The sequence below is a fragment of the Mytilus trossulus genome, chromosome 5, assembly GCF_036588685.1.
Source record: "Mytilus trossulus isolate FHL-02 chromosome 5, PNRI_Mtr1.1.1.hap1, whole genome shotgun sequence".
Classification (NCBI taxonomy): Eukaryota; Metazoa; Mollusca; class Bivalvia; order Mytilida; family Mytilidae; genus Mytilus; species Mytilus trossulus.
Window position 1 is genome coordinate 44,163,150 of NC_086377.1, and position 26,967 is coordinate 44,190,116.

Below are 26,967 nucleotides of genomic sequence, written 5' to 3' on the forward strand. Positions count from 1 at the left end.
AGTTCTTGAATGTCCATAATCTATTAATGTTTAAGAAAAGATCCGAATAAAGGACAATTTAAAACAGTTTCAACATAACCGTCCACTAACGTCTGTTATCACTAATGAGTTTATTTTAAACATTATACGCCAACATGGTATACACAAATACATTTGACGAAAGTCAGAAAACACTAAAATTGGTTAAAAAAAAGACAACAGCCTTGTAAATGACTAAACCAAGTTTCTGATAATGTAGCGAAATTAAAAAAAAAAGTATGCCCAGTACTTATTTTACGACCATCGTGATATTACTAAACAATACTGAACCCTGTGATAAAAAAAGGTAACAGAAGTATACCGCTGTTCCAAATTTAAAAATCGATAGATAAAAAACACATCCGGTTACAAACTAAAACTGAGGGAAACGTATCAAATATAAGAAAACTACGACACAACAGAAACACAACATAAAAATGTAACACACAGAAAGCGATAAGCTAAATAATTTATAGACGTAAACTTTTAGAACATTATATGTCGCCAAACTGAAGTCTAATATAACATTAAATAACACTAAAAAATCCATACTTATTTTGATGGTAGTAAAACCACAATGCAGTCAGTTTCTTTGTGAAAGGCATGTCACCTATCAGATCAAAAACTCTTGATGTATAATATTAGTTCCTGTCAAAAGACAAACACAAGACCGAATATTTCACAAAATACTTCGTACAAAACTAAATACTGAGGTATCGAACCCTAACAAAAGCTAAATATGTGTGATTAGTGTGATCAGGAAAACTAATCAGATCAGGCCTCACTTATTATACCCGTCATGGTCCCTACTATACATGCTATATGTACATATTCTGGTTTTTTTTCACAATTTGAATAAAATCAGAGGTGATTGTTATTCTAATTTGGCTTATCCAGATTAGAAATAAAAAAAATAAAGAGGAACGAAAGATACCCAGAGGGACATTCAGTCTCATAAACTGAAAATAAACTTACAACATTAAAATTAAAAAAAACACCAGACCCACAGACAAACAATAGAGCACATGACACAACATAGACAACTAAAGAATAAGCACCATGAACCCAAACAAACACTTAAGGAGATCTCAGGTGCTCCAGAAGGGAAAGCAGATCCTGCTCCCCTTGTGACACCCGTCGTGTTGATCATGTTATAACAAATCTGGTAAATTATCGAACTCGGTAGGTCACATTCTCATTCACGAAAAGGAAGGGGATAAGGTATTGCTTTGGTTGAACAACAATATTTTTAAGTGGAATTTTAGTCAGAGGTAAGTTGAACAATCTGTATTTAAATTGTATCTTGTGCTGTCGTCTATATTCATTTGTTCCAAATGTGTTGAATACACGGATTCTGTCGTTTCTTTCCTGCATGTTGCTGATAAATTGACATGTACTAGTTTCTGTCACAACTGTCGTCGAACAATTACTGCTGATGGGATCTTCAATAGCAGTTATTAACTCCTATGTGAACCACCAAAACTACTCATTGAATATAGGAATCGATCATCATGATAATATTGTGTATAATTATTTGTTATTTTATTAGTTTTGGCTTTAAAATATTGAAGTCATGTCAGCATGTGAACCATGAAATCTACTGTATTACGTTTACATTCAAATTTATGTTATTGTAAACGTATTGATAAGTCTTCCATTTGCAGTGATAGAACTCTGGGCAAATCAATTAGTTTACGAAGACATGTGGGAATTGGTCATCACAAAATATGGATGATAGTCTAAATATTATTTTGTTTTACATTCGTATTAGTACAATATTACATTTCTCATAAAAGTATGTGCACCTGCTTTTTAATGTTAACTGGTAGACGTATGTATGATTGACATTTAACAAATTGTGTTCATATTTTAATAATAAAATTTAAATCATTTTAATTACAATGTCAGTTTAAACGTTTCTCAATAGGTGGAAGTTTTGGCAAATACTTGACATTGCAATGAGTAAGAATGTTTCTATCAACAATTGAAATATCTATGTCAGAATTCCTCCTTTTGCTGTCGTCAAAGATCATATGTTCTGAAATGTTTTCCACACTTGGACTCTGGCTTGTCTGTCCTGTATGCTTACTATACAATTGACGTGCGATAGCTTCTGGACACGACTGTCGTCGAGCAAATACTGCTGCTGGAATCTTACGATGTTCTATGAATAAAGAGTTAGACCGACGATACAAGTCACCATCGACTGACGTGCTTATTTTCATGTCACTAGATATAACATCAACATCAGCATTTTGTGTTTGAACGTCTGTTGTGTCTATATTTGAATTGCAATGATAGTCTGCATCAGTTCCATCCAGTTGAGATACATTTATGTTCTTATTATCTCTGCTATTAACAGGTTCTTCAGAAGTAGGTGTCAGAAAGGATAGCAAGTTAACTTGTGCAGAAAAACGGCGTTTCAAGTAAGCATCGCTTTTCTTTGATTTTTTTCTTTCAGACACCAAATTCAACGTGATTGTAGGTATACACAAATCAATATCTTCCTCCTGGGTGTTCTTCGTATTTGTCTGCAAAACTTTTAGCTCATTCTTTTTGTCAATTCTATTTGCATTACTATCAAAAGCAGCTACTTGTTTTGAATTACCTCGTAATCTTTTGTCCTGCTTGAAATATGGACGCAAAATAGTGCTGTACTTAGACCAATCACTTGATTTGATAAAACAAAACGCACTTTTGTCATATCGGTCCCGTATGTGAGGATCTCCACCGAATTGTAATATCATTTGCACGACTTTGGCCGTTGCTTTATATCGTAAGGCATACATCAGTGCCGTTCGACCTTGAAGATCCTGTAAGTTCGGATCTGCCGCATGTTTAAGAAGTAATTGTATTACCTCAGTGTTATTTTCTACCTGCTCGTCCGCGCGGAAAAACGACAAGGCAATCATGAGAGCTGTTTTCCCATCGTATGCCTGTACGTTGATATTAGACCCACCTTCTAGAAGGATCTTTATCAATTTTAGCTTTCTTTGAGCAACGGCTGTGTGAAAGGCACTTGTGCTAGTAACCTAAAAAAAAAAGAAAATGCAAGTCAAAACTTATTGACGAAGACTGGAAGACAGCAGCGGTAAATATATACAGACGACACGATGATAATGAAATGGTTCTGGTCCACGTCCAGTAAAAAATATAAATTGATTAGATATAATATGAACCCTCGTTTGCACCAGACCAACATACAGAGCAAATCTAAGTTTGCTACTTCAAAAACCAATACATAATATTTTTCTTCTACATAAACTATTTCTTCTATTTCACAAATAAGACTGCGAAAAGACTTGCAACTCTATGCGGACATTCTTCTTTTCAATTTCAGAGCATGTCATTGCTTATTAAAAAAGTACGATATATCATTTTGCAGGTTTTTTTCAAGGTTCAAACCGGTGATATTACAATATAAGCCTATTAAGTACCAAAACTCAAAGAAAACAAGAAGGGAAATGTTCAGTTTTCCTCTGATACAGATGTGCAATTTTAGCCAGCGAATTCAGATCTTCTGTTATTGTTTTTCAGATGAAAGTTAAGATAGAAAAAAAATTAAAACAAATCTAACCTTCAAAAGGGCGTCTTTTCATATTAAAAGATATTTTTTATTTTTTTTTATTTGATAATCATGATATTTTGGTAAATGTTAAGTGCGAGTAATACAATATATAATAAGTGGGGACACAACTGTTTTAATAGATATGCCATCCTCGCTGAACAGACTTGTTTCTTAAAATTACTTCTTCTACAACTGATAATACATTCTATCATACGTCTATATGTTTTCTTCAAAATATGACTTTTTTTAATAATAATAATAATAATAATAATAATAATAATAATAATAATAATAATAATAATAATAATAATAATAATAAAAATAATAATAATAATAATAATAATAATAATAATAATAATAATAATAATAATAATAATAATAATAATAATAGTAATCATGATAATAAAAATAATAAAAATAATAATAATAACAATAATAATAATAATAACAATAATAGAAAAAGAATAAATATAATCATATGAATTATAAAAGTCATGATTCTATAATAAGGATGTTTGATACTCTTGTTTCATTTATTTTTTGTCAGATATTCTGAATTCTCTAGTTGCATTCGTTTAGTGACAAAAACAAATATGCCCGTTTAACCTTTCTTTTATTTTTGTAGTTTCATTATACATTTTCAAAAAGCATTTTTTTTAAATTTAGTTATTGTTATTTTTTCATTGTTTTTGAAGAAGGAAAAGAGAAATAACAATACACTTATATGAATAATATAATAAAACATATAAGGTAAAACATTAATTAATGAAATACAGATATCAAAATAAATAAACTATCTTACCGTATCCATCTATTTATGAAACCGAGACAGGCATTGTGATAATTGTACAGGGGAAAGCTTTATATACTTATACATTATCAATAATTATCACCTTAATAATTGTCTGTCAAATGGATCGATATGATCACACAATAATGGCCATCGTTTAGGGTACATTAAGTATTGCCTCCATACACAGCATGAACTACAGTGTTGTAAAATTATTGATATGCGATAATTAATTAATGGATGTTCACTTTATGGATTGATCAATGAGATAAGTTTTCTTAAAGTATAGTATGCAATGAACGTTTCAATATAATTATATTATTTAACGACTTGTTCCAGACAATATTGTTACAGCTAAAGTCCTCCATCCATTAAATTGAGATGAATCGATCAATTGTCTAAATTGAAGCATATGATACGTTATGATGTTCAATGGTCAATTAGTGTTGCTTAGTCTTCAGTTTTCTATGTTGCGTCTTCTATACTACTATTTTTCTGTTTGTCTTTTTATTTTTAGCCATGGAGTTGTCAGTTTATTTTATATCTATGAGTTTGACTCTCCCTCTGTTATCTGTTGTCCCTATCTTAGACGTCTTGCACAAAGCTGAGTCCATAAACGTAACGTTTTCAAATTACTTAAACCGTTTACCCCCGAGAAAACAAAAAAGTAATAAAATACTGGACATTTAGTTCATAACATAATTTTACACATAAACGTTCAATATGTTTTTTTCTTTTTCAAAGAGCAGTGTAATGGAAATTATAAACGACTAATTCGTGGACACTATTCATAAAATAGCGTTCAAACGTTATTTCTTTAAATTGTAGCATAATTGCTTGACATTTGAAAAAAAAAAGGTGTTTGACCTTGACTATCGAATCATTCATATTTTGCAGGATTCTTTAGAACTCTTGTTATATATATGCACATTAAGAATGACAGCCATTTCTAAATATGAAAATTGCAACCACATATTTTTAACCGTTTCTTCATTTTTTTAATATTTATCCTTCCAAATCACTACCTCTTACACATAACGAACTACATCCAAACTCATCCACCATGGCCGATTTTGATTTATTTTAAATAAAGTTCTTATGACGACTTAGTCTGAATACGTTGAATTTGTACAAATGTCAGGTCAAAACTAAAAACGTTTTTGCCGTTTTTTTCCCATGTTCGTTTTATACTTGATAGATTTAATGTTGATCATCATTTTCATAATGTTGATTTTAATGACTAGCTTCAATAATTTTATAATACAAAAAAATACTTGCCTAATCCGTTTTACTCCATTTCAATAATATTAATAACATTTTTTTTTAATTGCCTTTCTTTTTTTTACGATTTGTTTTCGTTCTGAGGCGCACAAGAAGGTTTAAAAAGCCCACCGTTTACATTTGATTTTTTGTTTACGGAAACATACTTGTGGCGTCATCTTGTTTTGTTGCCATCCAAATACATTAATATCGTTTCACGGAATTTTCCTAATAAGAGATTTTATCATAATTTTAAATTAAAACAGACTGATTTCTTTATTTTGCTGTAGATTAGAAATAAATATTTTGAATCAAAATCTTAGCCTTTGTTAACTCGGAGGGTTTTGATTTCGAACTTTGATAATATCTGGAAGTATAGATAAGTTGGTCGTAACGCGGAACAGCTGGTTTTGTGTATTAATGCGCTTTAGCTAAAAATATATATATTGCGATTAAACTCGTTGACGATAGTCATGATAGAAGGTCGTCATATTATAATATGACATTAAACAGACCTAATAAAATTCAACTGCATGAGTTCACAATTTGTTCAAATTCATGTCGGACTATACGATCATTGGCAGTCGTCGGATGTCACCGTAATGATCAATTATATGACGTTTAGCCTAAAATACTCACACAAACTGACACATACCGAATACCAGGTTATTTTCACGGATAAATCAAAATTGCGAGAATAAATTCCGCCAATTTAACATTGTACATACAAAGGTATTGATAAAAGTGTTGAATCTGCCAACATAATAACCGCCAAAATATTTGGTATACCTTTTTCAATGAAAATGGCGATAGTTTACACCTGCAAAATAACCCGCTATACGGTACATTCAAATCTTTGCATCGCCGATTGTACTTTTTATACCTTTTAATATGCTAATAGGTATTTGTGTCAAATTGTTGAACATGAACTCGACAGATTATGCCCCTTAAAAAGTGTTTTGAAAATGTCAAAAATAGTTTTTAATTGTACGTGTATTCAAGGCAAAACAAACTCTTATCAGATTTTCTCCTGTACTATGTGCATTGTAAATATTTTGTCCCGCGATTTCTTGGTCAAAATAATTATGACGTCTTGGAAGGCTAGTTTAAAGTTTTGCATTGACGCCTTTCTGCGACGATGGAAGGCGTCAAAGAAAAAAAATATAATCGTCTTTCAGGGCGTCATAATTATGTAGACTAGCGATTTCTAAGGAATCCTGTCAAGCGAATTATCGAAACTTTCCAATTTGGCTATACGTCTATGATAACCACTTCAAACCAATACATAGAAAGCACTTCAGTTTTCAGGAAGCGTTTTTTTTCTCCATTATATATTATGTTTTGCTATTTAAACAAAAAACATTTATGACTAACATGACGAAAATGTACACCATTGACTTGTAGTCATCTCCTGCATATTTCAACTGGTATAACTGAACAACTGCGTTTCCCTTTATATGAATGTGGGTTTTTTGCACTACAATATTGGTATCTATTTATTATTAGTATTTACAACCAATATGTGCTTCTGATGGACGTGTTCTTCCCAAGAGTATTCCAAATCAGGTTTCATGATATTGCAAATATAATTACAGTTTGTTCCGTTAAACTATCAAACTAGTATGTATCTAGTTCGTTTTAAAAGGGGAATGCAGATACAAACATCATTCTATAGAAAAGAAGGAAAAAATAGGTAAAGATTGGAAAAAAGTCTCATATTACAAAAGAGAATTGAAAGATATCCTATCTAATAAGTTCATGATCATATATATCTGGAAAAAAACAGATAGTTTGTGCATCGTCTTTTGTTTTCCTATTTCGGATTAGAAACAAGGAAATCGTGAACCTTTTTACAATTAAGATAGAATTTTTCGTTATTCAGGAACATACTGGCCTTTTTTTTTTGGGTTTTGGTGCATTTTTGAATTATTTAAAAATTTACATGTATGTAATTAGTTAGAAGTAATTTGTCACATATGTAATGTTCGACTACCATGTTGATATTATCAAATATGTAATGGTCGACTGCCATGATAATATTTGTTGACATTTGATTTTGGTAAAGTGTGCGTCATTCTAAAAAAAAAAATCTTTCCGTTGGTATCCTAATGTTGACCTTGTTATCTAAGGCCATCAATTTGGATATTTCGAATTTAATCAAAGACAGAAAAAGATAACGTGCTAATAATCAGTTTGACATTTAATGATACAGAAGACTCTAAAAGCAGAAATATTCGAGCTAAGAAGATTACAATGACAATGAATAGCTCAATATGAGCTCCAAAAAAAATTCATTAAACTGTCACGTCTCTAATTATAAGTTTGTACTGCAAACTCACTTTTTTTCATCAGACGTAGCAATGACGCTCGTATCAAAAGGTTTTAAGGGGTAATTTAAATAAGAAGTTACAAATTTTCAAAGGCCGAAAAGTTTAAAGGTTTTACCAAATGAGGATAACCACGTTACAATTATAACAACTGACCAAAAAAATTCCTTTATGCATTTTCATAATGGAATGAACCTCTAAGAGTTGCAATAAACATAATGTCAAATGCAAACAGTTTTGAAAACATTATAAAACTAATTCTAGATTGATGAAAACTTTTGAATTTGGAAACCCGAAAAAAAAGTAAAATAACAAAAACTAAACTCCAAGTGGAATTTTAAACGTGAGCCCAGTGAACCAATATGTCATCCTAGTATATTTGCTTTTTTTTTTTTTATTTTGTCAAACCTCGTGGTCTTTATAGCTTACACTACGAGTGATTTAAGTCATTTGTTCGCTGGTGGGTAGTTTTTGCATTGGCAATAACACACAATGTCCCTATTTTGCAAAGACTTACAATTTACTATTATTACAAATACTTAAAACCGTATAAAGAAGTTTGTATTATACTACATGTGGATATAATACTAAGAAATAGTATATATTCATATTTTTATACATAAACAACAACAAGAAATGTGTATTCCTTTGCCAGAAAATTTCTGTACCAAGTCAGGAATATGACAGTTCTTGTCCAATCGTTTTTATTGCGTTTTGTTATTTGATTTTGCCATGTGATTATGGACTTTGCGAATTGATTTTCTTCTAAGTTCAGTATTTTTGTGATTTTACTTTTTTCTTACCGTCTCGGTCATGCTTCCTGTTTTCGTTTCGTTCCGTCTCAAACATGTTAACTACTTTATAAAATAAATCTTAAAATGTTTGGCCTATTTGAACACATTGAAGAAGATGCAGCTACCTCAAGAACTGGTCTAAGAAAATAATTCTACAATTACATTCATCTTCCCAAAGAACTGGCAACAACAACATGTATAATACATGCAAATATAATTATTTTGTTTTATCAATGTTATAACAGCGTCCAATTTTATCTACATAAATCACCAGCAATTTTATATGGCATCTGTATAACTAGGTTTTTATAACAGTCGTTAAAATGTTGAAGCTCAATAGTTTATTTATTGAAATACTAATTTATTTGCAGTATTTGCAGTCGGTATTGATCACATACGTAGGTGTCGATAAGAGGTGTTACAAAATGTATTTCTGATTTAATTACTTCATTTGAAATTAATATGAAGCAAATTTATAGCAATAATTGTTTTATTGACGTAAATTTAAATGTCAAGCTTTTAAGGCCTCTGGGTCAAGACACATTATTTGACCAACTATTACCTGACACAAAGAAACAATGTAACAACACATGACACATATTTATAGCAACGTCTTAATGCAATTTGAACAGCATGCTCTTTTAATGATCAATTCATTTCTAAATTCAGTAATTTCTTTATTGACCTTAATTTCTTCTCACTTGTTCGGATACTAAAAGTTCGTATTCTCCTTTTTTCATCCAAAAGTCATCGATTGAAACCTCTAAACTAAACTTATCACCCACTTTGTATTAATTGAGAAACATGACGGGTGTCACATTTTAAGCAGAATATACGTTCACTTCCAGAGCAAAAAAAATCAATCCTTATTTAGGTGAGAGTTGTGTTGTTCTATCTTTAGTATTCTATAATTAGTTTTGTGTTCTGGGTCTTTTTATTACTTGCAATAGCATTGAGTTGAATGTTATACCAATTGTATCTTTTCCCTGTCTTTAAAAAAAACTATGACAATATTTTTACTTCGTGTCCTTCGTTACTCACAGTAGTCTAAACGAGCATTAAGTGTCGTCTCAAACATAAATAGCATAAAACGAAACTGTTCACAAAGAGGACGATATCTTAATAAAGCTCATTTTATTCCAATTTCCTTTCATCGTTATATATGTTAAAATGAGTCTCTTGATTACAATGTTGTTGTCTCTGCTACATATTATTGCGAGGTTCTTTTTATCTTGTGATTGATCCATTAGGACAGAAGTTAGAAATGTGTGTACATTTTATATTAGCAATAGCTCCACAAATTGAAATTTATAAGGTTAAGACTTTAATAGCAACGGCGACTGATATATGTATTTGTTAGACTGAGACATTTTTCTAAAATTTAACAATAGAGTATAAGTCTTTCTATGTTGTTTTATTAATCAAATATCAAGATGATAATATTTATCAGTTGACATATCGAATACGACAAATATCATAAAAACATGACTGATGATACAGATAACAAACTATTCACATCCAAAGCAACAGTTAATCATGTATAACGTTCTGATTCCATATTTTTTGTTTTTCCAAGAACCAACAAAGTCTTTGCAAAAAAACAAAAAAACAAAAAATATTTAACAAATTTTATAAAAAGAACAAAAACCCTACATAATAAACTAAAGACTTCACATGGCGTAAAAATGGGACAAATCCGTGATCATCCGTCGCATCGAAATTTATTAGTGGTGACCACCAAACAATGGAGGTCGTAACACATATAAACTGTCAAAAGGTAGTACAATGGTTTAAAAGTGTTTGTGTAAGCAACTACGTTTGACGTAATGATGTCAAACGCAAGCTCTGGAAGATTGACTAAGAAATATCCTCTCCTTATTCAGGATCATGCATCACTTTTTAATATGCATCAATGCTCTAATATGTTAATAGTTTTTATTAAAAATTGATGTCTGACAACCGAAATTTTTTAATATTGGAAGTAGGTGTGCACTTACCACCTTTTCCATACGGAGAACAAACCATAATAGAGTGAGACATCCCCTATCATACCATGGCACTGTGTGATAGTGTTTTGCCAATAAGAACAAGAAATTATATATCTAGGTCTAACCTGCACTACTGAAGTTTTCATGTTTGTAGTTCATCTGTTTTAATGTGTTAACAAAATATACTTATGCATTAATATATATTATATGTTCAAGATGTGGACGATGAAACAACAATGGTGACATGTTAATTCGTTATAATTCAAAAAAAGGTAAAACCGTTTTTGACTTCATGATGCAATATTAAAATAAATCAGACAAGAGGTGATACAATATTAAAAGGGCAGAGTAAAGTTTACCTCTATTATTAAAAGACAGAATTTTATATTGTCATGCAAGTATATTATAAGTTATTGTTACCACTTTGCCAAGACTTTTTGACCTTAAAACATTTACATTCAATTAGACAAACAAAAATTCAAAAGCACTTCATAGTTAACACCTATACCAAACAATTTGAGACATGTTTTCTAAGCGTATTGATCAAGAGGTTTTATAAGAAACAAAGGAATATTGATATAAAATTGAATATGATAGTATGAACTTCGAATATGACCAAAAATAATCCCAATAACACAGATTATGTTATAATTTACTGATAAATGTACTTTAATTGAATATCATAAAAGTTAAAACTAGGGATGGCAAAGAGTACTCGTGTACATGGGTACTCGCTCGGAAGACTGAGTATTCGAGTTCAGTGTTAGTAGTCGGATACTCGTTTGTCTGTTATACATCTAAGGCATCTTGAGATATGTCTCTTCATATTTCCTCTCACTTTAGTTCCGTTAAAATATCCCATATCTATACTATTACCTGAGAAGACCTCATTTTGTGTGTCGCTTCTCTTCCTTCATTAATAAATTAATCGTCATGCCTCTGTGTTCTGTAGGTAACATGCGTAGTCGCATTTGTCATCCGTTCTTATGATTATTCAGATTGAGTTATTTTTGGAGAAAACGACATAAAAGGGAGTCCGGATTTTGATTCCGTCATCCGTCTGACTTTTAGTCATAAATAAGACTTCCGGTTGAAACGTGCACAAGAACAACCAATCGTATAATAGATAACAAAAAATGAAAAATAAATAAGCCAATCAGAGCATTCTACTTATCATGGTGTTTAAATCGCAAAAACAAATTTGTTGTTGAAAGTGAAAGAAAGTGATTTGGCAAAAATGAAAGTAGGATAGAGATGAGAGGTAGGCGGGAGACTTTCGGGACTTCAGGATCTGGTGTATTTAAGCTTTTTTACGAATTTTGGGATTGATTCTTACGGGATGCGGGAATATATTTTTAGATTTCGGGATTTCCGGATATGAATTTCTTTAAAATTCTTCATCTCGCGATTTCATGTTTTTAAGCCCGGGATTTCGGGATCAATACATCTACGACCACCCCTCAAATTAGCCGAAGTCAGTCTTAGTCATTTATACACTATTCCTCTCCTACCATTGGCATGTTAGTAAGGCTCTGAAAAGAAAGAAACACCGATGGATTGTCATAGAAGCATATCTTATCAGACTAATAATGGTCTATATGTAAGCAGTTTCATTTTGAAATTTAATTTGACTTTTACCAAAAGATGATTTGTAGCAAAGGAGAAGAATAATTGTGGTCTGAGGCCAGAAACACACAAAATAATTGAATTTAACAGAAAGGAAATATAGGACTTTGAAAAAAGGGAGAGAGCTTTTGATACCTTTCATGGATTAATAATTAACTCTTCACATGCAAGACTGGGCAACACGAAAAAGCACACATAATTTGAAGTCGAGTATTGTTGTTGTTGTTGACTAATTAATGGCCAAGTTGTATAATACAACATTACAAACCCAGCAGGAACATATGGTACATATATTGTCTACTTTATAATATAAAAAGGAAGATGTGGTATGATTGCCAATGAGACAACTATCCACACAAGACCAAAATTACACAGACATTTACAACTATAGTTCACAATGCGGCCTTCAACAAGAGCAAATCCCATACCGCATAGTCAGCTATAAAAGGAACCGATAAGACAATGTAAAACAATTCAAACGAGAAAACTTACGGTCTTGTTTATTTTTAAGAAAATGAACGAAAAACAAATATGCAACACATAAAAAACGGCAACCACTGAATTACAGAATCCTGACTTTTGGCAGGCACATACATAAATAATATGGCGGGGTTAAACATGTTAGCCGGATTCAAACCTTCCCCCTAACCTTAGACAGTGGTATAACAGTACAAAATGAACAGACCTGAGAGTACTCGCAGTTATATGACCGCTAGTTCAAAGCCACTAACAACTAATCAAAATATCATGCATCTAAGTCTACTTTGTCGGACTTTATATGCAAATATTTTTGGTTTTATTAGAATTTGATTCATGAACACGTACACAAAGAAAAATTGTTATAATGATAGGTTATTTTTAGAGACTTTGGTCGGTATATCATTGTTTATTTGACACAAAAACAAATTGTTAAGCTATGTTTGCAGTACGTTTGTCTTTCATTAATATGTTTATGAAAGGTTATAACAAAAACATGGGTCATTCCTAAAATTGTTACTTTGCAATAGACGTTTAAAATTCATCCGAGTAGTTGCCAGTACTAGAGTATCCAGGCAGAGTATTCGCGTATTTACTTTCACGATTCAATTCCGAAGCCATACATTTTGTTCTCCAAAAATGTCCTCAATATCATTTGTTTTCTTTTGAGTCTGGGTAATTCAATTGCATGCAATTAGGAGTTAGCCTTTTATGTGTTGACATAATTTAGTTATCTGTTGAACTCATACAGCACCAGTCATGTCGACTACTAATGACTTGCTTGTTTTATCAGAAGGATAGCTAAGTCAATGTCAAAGTTCGTGTTTATGCCTTTTACTTTGAGCTTTGCTTGTTGCCGCAACTATTAGAAAGATGTATTTTTATCCTAATACGTTATAAGACCATGACTGTACACATTTACATTTGGGTTTGAGTGATCCGGTTGCTTTTCATGATGACATAAATGACTACAGCTGTCTAACGTACATAGTAAATGAAAATTAGAAGAGTTGACTATTTGAAACTAAACATACGAACGGAGAGGGACAATGACTGAGGAAAGCTGACATTAACGTTAACTAGCAGTATGACATTTATAATATAATGTCGTTGCGGATTAAAAAAAAAGGGGAAAAAACTGTTTCTTACTTGGCACAGACATTTCCCTTTGTACAAAATGGTGGATTACCCTTGATGTATTTTCACCACTTGGCGTCCGTCGTCCATCACCGTCGTCGTAAATAACTTCCACTGCATAAAATAAACCAAATGTGTCATGAATGTTCCTTATGAGGTGCTGACCAAGTTCTGTTACTTTGAAGCCGATCCATTATCCAGGATAACCACCGGTAGGGAACTTTGTTTAGCATAGGAATGTTACCGAAAAAGTATAATAACAATGTATGAACTAGCAGTTAATATATCAACAAAATAAAGTTTAAAAAGTTGACTGAATGTGGCCACGTCTTACATTGACCTATTGAGGAAATGTTCTTTTTTGTCAAAGTTAAACATAAGCTTGACATCGAGTCCATGTACCCCTCTGTTTATAAGTTATATTTTGGTATGACATGTTTGATTATGCAACAAAATTATTTGTATTTTTTTGCATGCCAAAATAACCGATGTTTTTTTTTTTTTTTTATTTTAATGACAATACGCGATACATGTTGCTTTTTTTTCTTTTTTCAAAAAAGATTTCTAAAAAAATAATTATATAACAAGAATTGATTTTAAAATGTTTATGAAAAGAAGATATTCCTATTGTTTTTCATCAAAATCTACCCATGTTTATTCGTTGAAAGTTTAGGTTTATTTATGCAAAGAATAGAAAATTTAATGTGGATATCAGTTGGTGAAAAAAACGTGTTTTAGTGTTTTCTTCAAAACTCAACGTTGTTATTGTTATGCTATGAAAAGAAGATTTGTTTATTATAATGTATCGGGGAAGGTTAAGCAGTTAAGTATGATTCGAATTTTGACTAATTTTCAGCCCACTTCACACTTTAAGTGAAAAACGTCATACTACAGGTGAAACTATTTAAAATTGTACTCTTACCATTTGCTTTCCAAAAACATCCCACATATCCATTCAAATGTCATTTCAATTAATAGAGTTTTGTCTTATGTCTTATATATATTTTAAAATATTTATTTTGCAGTATTGCCCATTAACCGATTTAATTCTTACACGGACAATGTACATGTCACGTTTGAAGGTGTCGAAAATATTTCAAACAAGGGGTATGATGAAATTTGACAAAAAAGGCAGGACGGGATTTTGATTTAAAAAAAGGCAGGATGAGAAACTTGCAAAAAATATGTCAGGATATTAATTTATTTTTAAAAAAAAAGTCAGGATAAACTAAAAATAAGAGGCAGAACCAATTTCAATAAAAAAATAAAAAGGCAGAACAGATATTACAACTAACAAAAAATAAAATTTTCATCCTAGCCCTCCTCCCATAAAAATCTAATGGTAGCTTCCTAATAATCAAACTTTGAAACAGTTTTCATATATCTTCGCTCTTGCATTTCCATATTCGTACCAAACTATTTGTAATAACTATTCAATTAACAACATTCGATTTACTATAAGCATTACTTGCCACATATCATTTCAAATGTCGTTTCAATTAACCGATATACCTGTTCTTCTTATGTCACATAAGTACATGCATAATAATGTGCATTTGGTAGAATTGTTCATCAGTAGTTGTAACTATTGTAGTGACAAAGTCATTTGAAAGTGTCGAAACCAATTTAAAACCCTTATTTTTCTCAGTAAATGATGTTTTTTCTTTATGTTAACCATGACAGTTAATATAATGGAGCATGTCGAGAAACACTCATGTTTTGCAATTCAATCTCTTAGCTGTTGAATGAGCAAAAAGTGAAATCACTAAAATACTGAACACCGAGGGAAATTCAAAAACGGAAAGTCCCGAATCAAATTGCAAATAAATCAACAGCTCAGATACATCAAACGAATGGACAACAGCTTTCATAGTTTTTACCTGATGCAGTCATTTTCTTAAGTACAAAATGGTTGATTAAACCTGATTTAATAGCTTGCTAAACGTCTCAAAATCATAGTTAATTATATGTAATAACTGTTAAATTAACAACTACCGCTGTACTTTACTAATTTGTTACCAAAACATCCCACATAAACATTCAAATGTCAGTTCAACTAACCGATTTACTTGTTCATCTGAAGTGCATGCACCATTTATAAATATAATGAGCTTCATTGGTAGAGTTGCATATAAATCAATACAAGTGCATTTCGCTTAATAATTGCAGTTACAAAGACACGGTTGAAGGTTTCGACAATATTTTAAATACTGAACTGTTTGTAATAAATGATGATTTTCTCTGTATTCATCAAAGCAGGCAAAGTAGTCGACACATAGACCATTGAACCCTTTTTGTATTAATTTCTAATCTTTGCGAGGAATAATTCGTATATTGTTTTAAAAAAAACATATCTAAAAAAGCATTTGTACTGTATCTCAGATTGTATGTGAAATTTAAACACTTACTCCGTTGAATTTGTAGTTATTATATTTAAGTCTGCTATAACATATACTTATTTGTTGTAATTGGTTTTGATCTAACTTACAGAACGAGTATACTTAAATCTGTCTTGTGACTGTTGAATTAATGTGAGTTGTTGTAGTGCTCTTTAACGATTAAATTAGTTCAGTTACTTTCAACTGATTTTTTCAAAATTTTGGAATGATGTTTCGTGATCCCATTGCCTATGGTTGTGTGAGAGTAAAGCGCATTAAAACATGTTAAGTTTAACATGCTGATGTTTGCAACAGACTATCCCAAGTTAGAAGCCTGTGAAAACTGTTCTTGTCAGGGCATTTACAGATTACTTGAAATGATTTTTCTCATGTTTGAAAGCCGAATGGTGACCAATAACTGCTTATACTTTAATCATTTTCACTTTGATCGACAGATGTGTTATTAGAAATAATCTTTTTGGTTTAATCTGTGTACATCACTGGTGGTAAGCGGATAGTCGTAACTTAACGAAAATGGGAGATTACTCTAGGGATAATTTTTTCTTTTCCGATTTTCGTGCAGTAAAAGGTTTATTTGAGCCAAACCGCTTGTCTCATACATACTAATTGTCAGTGCGTTAAGTTTGAAACAAAATTTGATTCAAAAATACATTCCAATTTTGGTAAAACATTCATTCAATAATCTGAGCATGATGGTCGTAACTAAAACAAAATAAATGTTCAGGATGGTCGTAACTTAAAATTGTGATAGTCGTAACTTAAAATTGTGATGGTCGTAACTCTTTATTTTAATTAGGACCGGATAAGACAGGTCAAAAGTTTTAGATGTATATATATATATATATACAACTCGTCTAAACATCAACCCAACAATGTTAGATCTGTAAATTTGCTTTCGCAAATTTTTGGTTCTTCCCTCGCCGGGATTCGAACCCATGCTACTGTGATATCGTGACACCAAATCGCCTGCACTGCAGCCGTCCCGCTAGACCACACGACCACCTGGGCTCTCAAAAAAAGAGCTTTCGGTGGCCATATGTTACCTTTCCACGTCAGTTTTAATCTAGCGGCGTACTACAGTACATGATATATAAGGCATGAAGATGTTATTGTTACAGATCAGCTAAATTATCTATAGTAAAGGATCCTACAAATTAATGTAAGATACAGTCACAGAAAATAATTATATTCATAAGTACGTCTGAGTCAGTGACAACCCTACAACAGATGTATCCATCGGATCACCATCAATGATGGTGATACATGGCTGTGTACATAATGTATATACAACTCGTCTAAACATCAACCCAACAATGTTAGATCTGTAAATTTGCTTTCGCAAATTTTTGGTTCTTCCCTCGCCGGGATTCGAACCCATGCTACTGTGATATCGTGACACCAAATCGCCTGCACTGCAGCCGTCCCGCTAGACCACACGACCACCTGGGCTCTCAAAAAAAGAGCTTTCGGTGGCCATATGTTACCTTTCCACGTCAGTTTTAATCTAGCGGCGTACTACAGTACATGATATATAAGGCATGAAGATGTTATTGTTACAGATCAGCTAAATTATCTATAGTAAAGGATCCTACAAATTAATGTAAGATACAGTCACAGAAAATAATTATATTCATAAGTACATCTGAGTCAGTGACAACCCTACAACAGATGTATCCATCGGATCACCATCAATGATGGTGATACATGGCTGTGTACATAATGTATATACAACTCGTCTAAACATCAACCCAACAATGTTAGATCTGTAAATTTGCTTTCGCAAATTTTTGGTTCTTCCCTCGCCGGGATTCGAACCCATGCTACTGTGATATCGTGACACCAAATCGCCTGCACTGCAGCCGTCCCGCTAGACCACACGACCACCTGGGCTCTCAAAAAAAGAGCTTTCGGTGGCCATATGTTACCTTTCCACGTCAGTTTTAATCTAGCGGCGTACTACAGTACATGATATATAAGGCATGAAGATGTTATTGTTACAGATCAGCTAAATTATCTATAGTAAAGGATCCTACAAATTAATGTAAGATACAGTCACAGAAAATAATTATATTCATAAGTACGTCTGAGTCAGTGACAACCCTACAACAGATGTATCCATCGGATCACCATCAATGATGGTGATACATGGCTGTGTACATAATGTATATACAACTCGTCTAAACATCAACCCAACAATGTTAGATCTGTAAATTTGCTTTCGCAAATTTTTGGTTCTTCCCTCGCCGGGATTCGAACCCATGCTACTGTGATATCGTGACACCAAATCGCCTGCACTGCAGCCGTCCCGCTAGACCACACGACCACCTGGGCTCTCAAAAAAAGAGCTTTCGGTGGCCATATGTTACCTTTCCACGTCAGTTTTAATCTAGCGGCGTACTACAGTACATGATATATAAGGCATGAAGATGTTATTGTTACAGATCAGCTAAATTATCTATAGTAAAGGATCCTACAAATTAATGTAAGATACAGTCACAGAAAATAATTATATTCATAAGTACGTCTGAGTCAGTGACAACCCTACAACAGATGTATCCATCGGATCACCATCAATGATGGTGATACATGGCTGTGTACATAATGTATATACAACTCGTCTAAACATCAACCCAACAATGTTAGATCTGTAAATTTGCTTTCGCAAATTTTTGGTTCTTCCCTCGCCGGGATTCGAACCCATGCTACTGTGATATCGTGACACCAAATCGCCTGCACTGCAGCCGTCCCGCTAGACCACACGACCACCTGGGCTCTCAAAAAAAGAGCTTTCGGTGGCCATATGTTACCTTTCCACGTCAGTTTTAATCTAGCGGCGTACTACAGTACATGATATATAAGGCATGAAGATGTTATTGTTACAGATCAGCTAAATTATCTATAGTAAAGGATCCTACAAATTAATGTAAGATACAGTCACAGAAAATAATTATATTCATAAGTACGTCTGAGTCAGTGACAACCCTACAACAGATGTATCCATATATATATTTGTGAAGTTGATTTTACCAAATGATATAAAATAAAAGGGTGAAGAGAGGGGTACCTGTAAAGTACAAAAGGATGGAAAATTGAAACGAATCGGAAAAAAACACACAATACAAAATGAAATGACCAGTGACTGTTACTTAAGATATCATGTATAAATAACCAAAAAGCAAATAGTTATAAGCGATAACATTATAAATTTCTAAAAAATGGAGAATTCATTTTAAAACAAGAAACACAGCTCTGGTTATGATTTCTTATTTACGATTAAAAAAATGCGTTTTTAACAAACTAGACATTACATGAAATAACAGTATCCTGATTCATTTTCTTCATATTTTGCAACTATTTAAAAGAGAAACCTTTTTAAAACATTTATTTGGAATTTAAAAGAAAAATCTACTATTCAAAATTGATACTTTAAGTCGAAAGAGCATTTTAAGTAAGAAATCAAAATAATGTTATGGGGGTCGTTATCGAGACTAGACCACACCCTCGAATTTGCAGGTTCGTAATCGAATTAAAGAACATACACCTTATTCTTAGCCTGGACTTTGAGAAGTCGTATTGTCATTTGGTAGTCCAACATATTATAAGGTGCAATGTCGAAGTTCAGGTATAATTATTACCAGTGGTTTTAGAAAATTCTGAATACTCCTATTGGTACCATGCTATCCGCTATACATCTTTGTCTTTCTAAAAGAAAATACCATGAACTTGTGTAATCATTATCAGAGAATAACAATTACTGATTCATTAGGGAAACGTTTTAATAAGATACTTGATACACGTCTTTGTAAATGCTTGGTTAAATATCATATCATTAATGATAGCGAATTTGGATTAACCATAAAAACACGACCATCTGACCATATGTTCATTCCAAAAACTACTGTGGATTCATTATTATTCGTTGATTACCACTTTTCGGCATATCTTCGTTGTTTCCAGCATCGCCACGGACGAGTCTTCTGCAGATGTTATCTATATTGAGTTTATTTGTGGGTCGATGACACTAGAGAAATACATTATTTAAAAAAACAACATCAACCCATATTCTATTGTACTGTACAAGCATATTTTTAGATACCAATTATGATGACATATAAAAATAGAAAATATCTGTTAAAAATAGAAAACATTTCGCAGGTAATTTATGAAGAATTATCGTTCTTTTCGTGGTCTAATATTTGTTTTGTTTCAAACGCGGACAAAAGTCATTAATATTTCGAGTTCATTAATACGAGAAATAATATACCTGTTTGCAAATAATAAACTTGACTGAAGTAAAAATCTAATATACAAGAAGTAAAAATTGAGCATAACATAATATCTTTTTACTTAAATATAATAAACCAGTGCATTCGTTTTTTTGATAAACTTCCTTATTTAAATAACCCTACCATGATAAGCTGTTGGAGATTTTAAATCATTGTGTTTGGCATTGGGACACCAATGTTATGGGGTTGTTCTTCAACAATCACGCATGGTAATGGGTACACACAGGTAGAAATAAATATGATGATGTTTATTTAGCTATTTAATTCAAAGATTTTCGACTTGAAGAGAGGATGTATATGTTATGTATATACATAGGTTTAAACAATGTCTCTGAGGTAAGCGACCCAACTTCAGAGCTAATAAACAGGTGATTGAAAATCTTCGTTTTAATTAAACGGAGGTTTGGTGTTATTCAATGAGACCGTAACTAAACGAAGCCTGGTTAACGTGGAAATCCTTGTTTTTCATTGTATGTTTTCAATTGCGAACGACAATTTCTAAATCAATTGAAACTGGATTGACAGGTGGAACTATCCTGATGAATGAAACTAAGAGCAACAGAAATATAAAATAATAATGTTTATACATTCAGGTAATACAATTAACACAATGCATATCAACCTCAATATCAACATTACGAATCTTGCTCCATATTTAGCAAGACATGCATGAAGGGTTGTAGGTATTTTTATGCCTTTTTGTATGGACACAATACTTTGTAAAAATGTTCTTTTTCTGAAATAATATTGTTAAATGAAATATAAATGGAAATCAGACTTGAATATAAGTAGATATTTTAAGAAGATGTTATATCCTTTTATCTATATATATCCTTCGATGTGTGTTATGATTTATAGCATAATGGAAATTAACCTAAAATGTTAATTATTAGATAACTATTAAACATCTATGTATCTGCTATGTACCTCAGTTACATGAAAATTGTTTCAAATTAGGACGTGAAAATAGACATTTTTTTCATGTATGGTTCATACTAACATGACTAATGCAATGGACTCCACCAAAAATATGAAAATCTTGAATCATTATGTTTGATATTAAAGCACCAATGGTATACATGTATTGTTTAAGACTTGAACAATCACGAAAAAGGGAGGAAGGTTGACAGTAATACGGTTTAGTAAACAGTAATGTCAGTTTGAGTAATACAATAAATTTGTAGCTATAGTAAGATCTGGTATTAGTGTCAATGAGACTACTCTATCCGAGTCACAATAAAAAAAAACTAAACCATTATAGGTAAATATACGGTCTTCAACACGGATCCTAGGCTCGCACCGAACAGCAAGATGAATATCTCGACTGAAATTATCTAGTCATTTAGTGGGTTATTTCAGTAAATGTATATGCATGAATACTTTTTGTTTGTACAAAATAGTTGGTTAGGTAGATATATTAGAACAATTATGATTAAGATGATTTTCAACTAAATTGTCACTAAGATGAAGAATGGAAATGGGAGAATGTTTTTGCCGACATCTCTGAACTGAAGCTGTCTGGCTACAGAGCAAGTACACATGTGGTTGTAGATCTTCGTTTGAAAGACATGAATGAAATTATATGTACTCATATGAAATCGAGTTATCAAATACAATAATGACATGTTCATGTGAAATAAGTTTCAAAATTATTTTCATGTTACAAACACAGATGTTAACATTTTATTTGCTCACTCATGGCTAGAAGCCTTATTTCCCACTCCAAGGCCTCTTTTTCTAAATATATAAGATTTACAGTATATTATTTTTTCCTTTGTAATTTGTTCATATGGACAACTATATCTTCTCTCTATTCACTGAAATACTATTGATATACTGTATCTATTTTTAAAGAAGCTAGCTTTTTGAAACCTTATTGTCTCTAAGTTGCCCCGGAATACTATTCAGCAAGTAATAGGTATTTCGTCTAAGTTAGGTTGGCAACAGATGTATTCATTTTGCTCATTATTTGTGACGAACAATATACATCAATAAAAGTAATTGCATTGTTTCATTTATAATTCGAAACACTTTAATAAAGTCCTCTATTATATAATTACTATGATTTATGTGTGATAAAACTATAAATAAACCTTTTATGTGATAAATATAGGTTGTACTTTGTTGAGATAATTAAACTTTGGTGATGGTTATCGGTCCTTGTAAATCTATTGTGTATTATATATATTTATAGATAAGGACCAATATAGACACTCCTTATATTTCTATTCAGCAAGGAAGATAGTTATAAATATACAAAATACACATTATTATAATAAGACTTTAAAGAACTATAGATAACAGTAGTTTGCAACATTTGCTGTCGTTGTATTCAAATATATTAAACCCATACATTTAATATGAACAAAAGCTTACACTTATATATAGACTACAATATAATTTAACTATTGAAGATCAAAACTCATTATGTTTGGCATTGGGACACCAATGTTGGGGGATTGATCTTGTCTTAAACAAGATCATTAACGAATATGAGACTGTTATATATCTGATATAAATACTATGGTTCTTGTGACCCTATAAAGGAAATCTGTATTGTACTATGCAAGAATTGTCGGTGGTTCTTGTGACCTTATCAAAGAAATCTGTATTGCACTATGCAGCAATATGAAGAAAAGACGTTTCTGTATGTCCACTGTCCAACTGCAGAGCTAATAAACAGGTGATTGAAGATCTTCGTTTTGAAAATATGCGAGAGGAGACGTTATCAAGCTGCTTTTGTCAAGCGTAAAACTTTTTTAGGGAAATAAAAAAGAACATTAATAGAACGATAAACAGATAATCCGTTTATTTTCGTATCGATATCGTAAATATTAGCCGTTCGACCCAATGTAAAACTTTTTAGAAAAGGTTCACATTGTGGCTCGCGGCTGATATTGTACGACAACAATGTGTAGAAAATCAGATAATCTACCCGTGAAGGTATACTTTTCAAATTAAACCGGATATGTAAATATACTACAATGGTATACTATTGGGAACCCAATGTTGTTTGGTTATTGATAACGGCAACCACGTGAAATATATTTATTTAATGAACTTCTTTTCTAAAGTAAACAGCAATATTATGTATGTAAGGTGTTTCAGACGTCGTTTAACTGAATCTGCGAAAAGATACTATCAAACGATTTCGATATACTTCGTTTTAAAGCTCGAATAAAGGTTGATATTGCTTTATACTGCAAATAAATATACTAAACTGGTTAGGGTAAAAATTATCATTGTATCATGTTAACATGTAAAGATTGATTTTTTTTCTGAAATTCTAGAAACAGAATATACGTTAGGTAATCAAAAAGAAACAAATACAGTCTAGTTTTATTTAAAATGCGTTTATTTCCAGTCAGAAAGTGCATTTAACAGTATAAGAAAATAAGTTTTCATGACTGGTCAATAAAATAGGGACGAAAGTTACCAGAGGGACAGCCAAACTCATAAATCCAAAATAGACTGTCAATGCCATGGCTGAAAAAGAAAGAGACAAACAGACAAACAATAGTACACATGACACAACATAGAAACTAAAGAATAAGCAACGCGAACTCCACCAAAAAATAGGGTTGATATAAGATCTCCGGAAGGATAAGCAGATCCTGCTCCACATGTGGCACCCGTCGTGTTGCTCATTTTATAACAAATCCGGTAAATTGTCTCATTCGGTAGGTCACATTCATAAAAGGGAAGTGGAATGTAGTTACGATGTAGGGAATATATCCGAAACCATTTGTGAAACGGTTATTTCTTAACGGTCAACCAACTCGTGATGGCGTCCGTAAATAGGTTTCATAGCTTTCTTGTTAGCAGCAACTCTCTATCAAGAGAAGCATGATAGGATTTTGTTTTCATTAAAACACGTTTTTTCCTAAAAATATAGGATTGGCTGCATGTTTGGTGTCCTTTGTAATTTGTTCACATGGACAGATTAAATAAAATTTATTGTCTGACATAAACTTGATCTCGAAAGAAAATGTGTCCAAGATAAAGACGCAACACAGTCTAGCATTTAAATTTTAATTGGAGTACTATACATGGAGTATTTTATATTTCGCCTTATTTGCATTTGTAACGGAATTATTCACTGTGCGCATTATTTATAATGAATACTATACATAAAACAAGTAATTGTAGAGACAAATTATAACTTAAAACACTTAATCATGTCCTCAATTATATACATACCATAACATATGTCTGATCAAATCTATAAATAAACCTATATCTGTTAAATATAGCTTGCACTTTGCTGCGATAATTGAAATTTGATGATTATCTGTCCTTTTATAGGTTTTCTGTATTAATTATATTAAATAAGGACTAAAATAGACATTATTTCCATTTCTATTAAGCAAGGAATACACATTTTTATATTAGGACTTGGAAACACTATAGAGGGCCCTCATGGGGTTTTTGATTATGTGATTACTTGGCCGTTTTTTTAATGATTATTTGATTATTAAGCCAAATATTTCATGATTATTTGATTACCTAGGACTGTATTTTAGTTTATGATTATTTGATTACTAAAGATAAGCAAATATTTAATGATTATGTGATTATATTGGCAAAAAAATGGTGATTATGTGATTACTAGGACCCCCATGAGGGGCCTCACTATAAATTACACTATTTTGCAACATTAGATTTTTGTGTACTGACATATGTCAAACCCATAAGGTTATTCCTCATAATTAATATTGATAAATTCAACAACACTTACCGTTATCCTGATGATATTTTATTGTTATATAATCAAGAATTTTCTCAATATACTGCTGACATTTACCCCAAGAAACTTACTTCAAATAAATTAAAATTATACGGTAATATCTTTTCTATCCTGGATTTAAATATTTAGGTTTTAAACGGAAACATCACACTAAAATTTACGACAAAAGGGACATGCTGTTATGTCTAATCTGACAATACATTTCAGTTGTATGTTTGTACACAGTTTAGAATCACTTTAATTTTCTATATTGATGATCTTTAAGAATCGGTAAAAAGCCGACTTTTATTTGAAAATATTTTATATGTACATGTATCAAATATGTAATGTTAGACTCAGTGGAGTGATACAATTCATAACATCGTATTATATGCTCTCATATACATATATGATACCGGTAGTTGTCTAATTTACCACTATAAAACAAAGAGAGATCGCAATAAGCTATGACACGGAAACTCGAAATATAATATTAAACAACAGTTTAATATGAAATCATGAATCCTTTTTTTTTAACTGTTTAACAAGTGTTTTGTTGGCGAGGACAAAATTTAGAAAGGCAATATTGTAGCAGTGGAAAATATTTACTGTGGCACTACTTTAAACAAATTTTTAAAAGGTAAATCAAACAGAAATGATATTTACAGATTAAGTTTCGGAATATTGTATATAGTCAATAGTACTATATGCTAAGATAGAATGCGATAACTTGTGTTAATATGTCTTTTGATTGAGTTAAGCCATTTCAGTTCTTATGTGATAGTGTGTAGTTCTATGTTGTGATGTTACACTATTGTTACAGATAAGGGTGAAGGTTGGTACCTATTAAAACGTGTAAACCCATTGGATTTGTTTGCACCTGTCATAAGTCATGGCATATGCTGTTCAGTAGTGGTCCTTTGTTTATGTGTTTCATCAGTGTGTCTCGTTTCTCGTTTTTGTATATAGATTAGATCGTTGGTTTTCTCGTTTGAATTGTTTTTCACATTAGTCATTTTTGGAGGCCTTTATAGTTTGCTGTTCGATGTTGGTTACGGCGCCGTGTTTTGAACGTAAAAAGTCAGTGAAGACCGTACTTTGACCTAGAATGGTTTACTTTTACAAATTGTGATTCGAATGGAGTGTTGATTACAGACAGCGACCAAATAAACTCATCATATAAACCATGACTCAAATTTTATATGCATGCCAGACGCGCGTTTCATTTGCCAAAGACAGCTAGTAATCTATTCCTAAGGTCATGTAAGGTGGGACACTTCCACTTGTATTTTTGTCCATCTAATGAGTTAAGCCTTTTTCAACTGATTGTTATAGTTCGTTCTTATGTTGTACTGTTATACCACTGTCCAAGGTTAGGGGGAAGGTTGGGATCCTGCTAACATGTTTTACCCCGCCACATTATGTGTGTATGTGCTTTTCCCAAGTCAGGAGTCTGTAATTTAGTGGTTGTCGTTTGTTTATGTGTTACATATTTGTTTTTCGTTAATTTTCTTAATGGCCGTTATTTTTCTCGTTTGAATGGTTTATATTGTCTAATCTGGGCCTTTTAT

The 26,967-nt window shown here is 31.9% G+C and overlaps 1 protein-coding gene across 1 annotated transcript; it reads right to left on the minus strand.

Annotated features, from left to right (window-relative positions):
• Nucleotides 1-1,743: 1,743 nt before the first annotated feature.
• On the minus strand, nt 1,744-4,414 carry LOC134719670 (ankycorbin-like). The gene is made up of 2 exons (XM_063582645.1): nt 4,389-4,414; nt 1,744-3,050 (listed from the first exon to the last, which is right to left on the minus strand). The coding sequence occupies exons 1-2, from the start codon at nt 4,395-4,397 to the stop codon at nt 1,923-1,925; spliced, it is 1,137 nt and encodes a 378-aa protein (XP_063438715.1). The 5' UTR covers nt 4,398-4,414; the 3' UTR covers nt 1,744-1,922.
• Nucleotides 4,415-26,967: the final 22,553 nt, after the last annotated feature.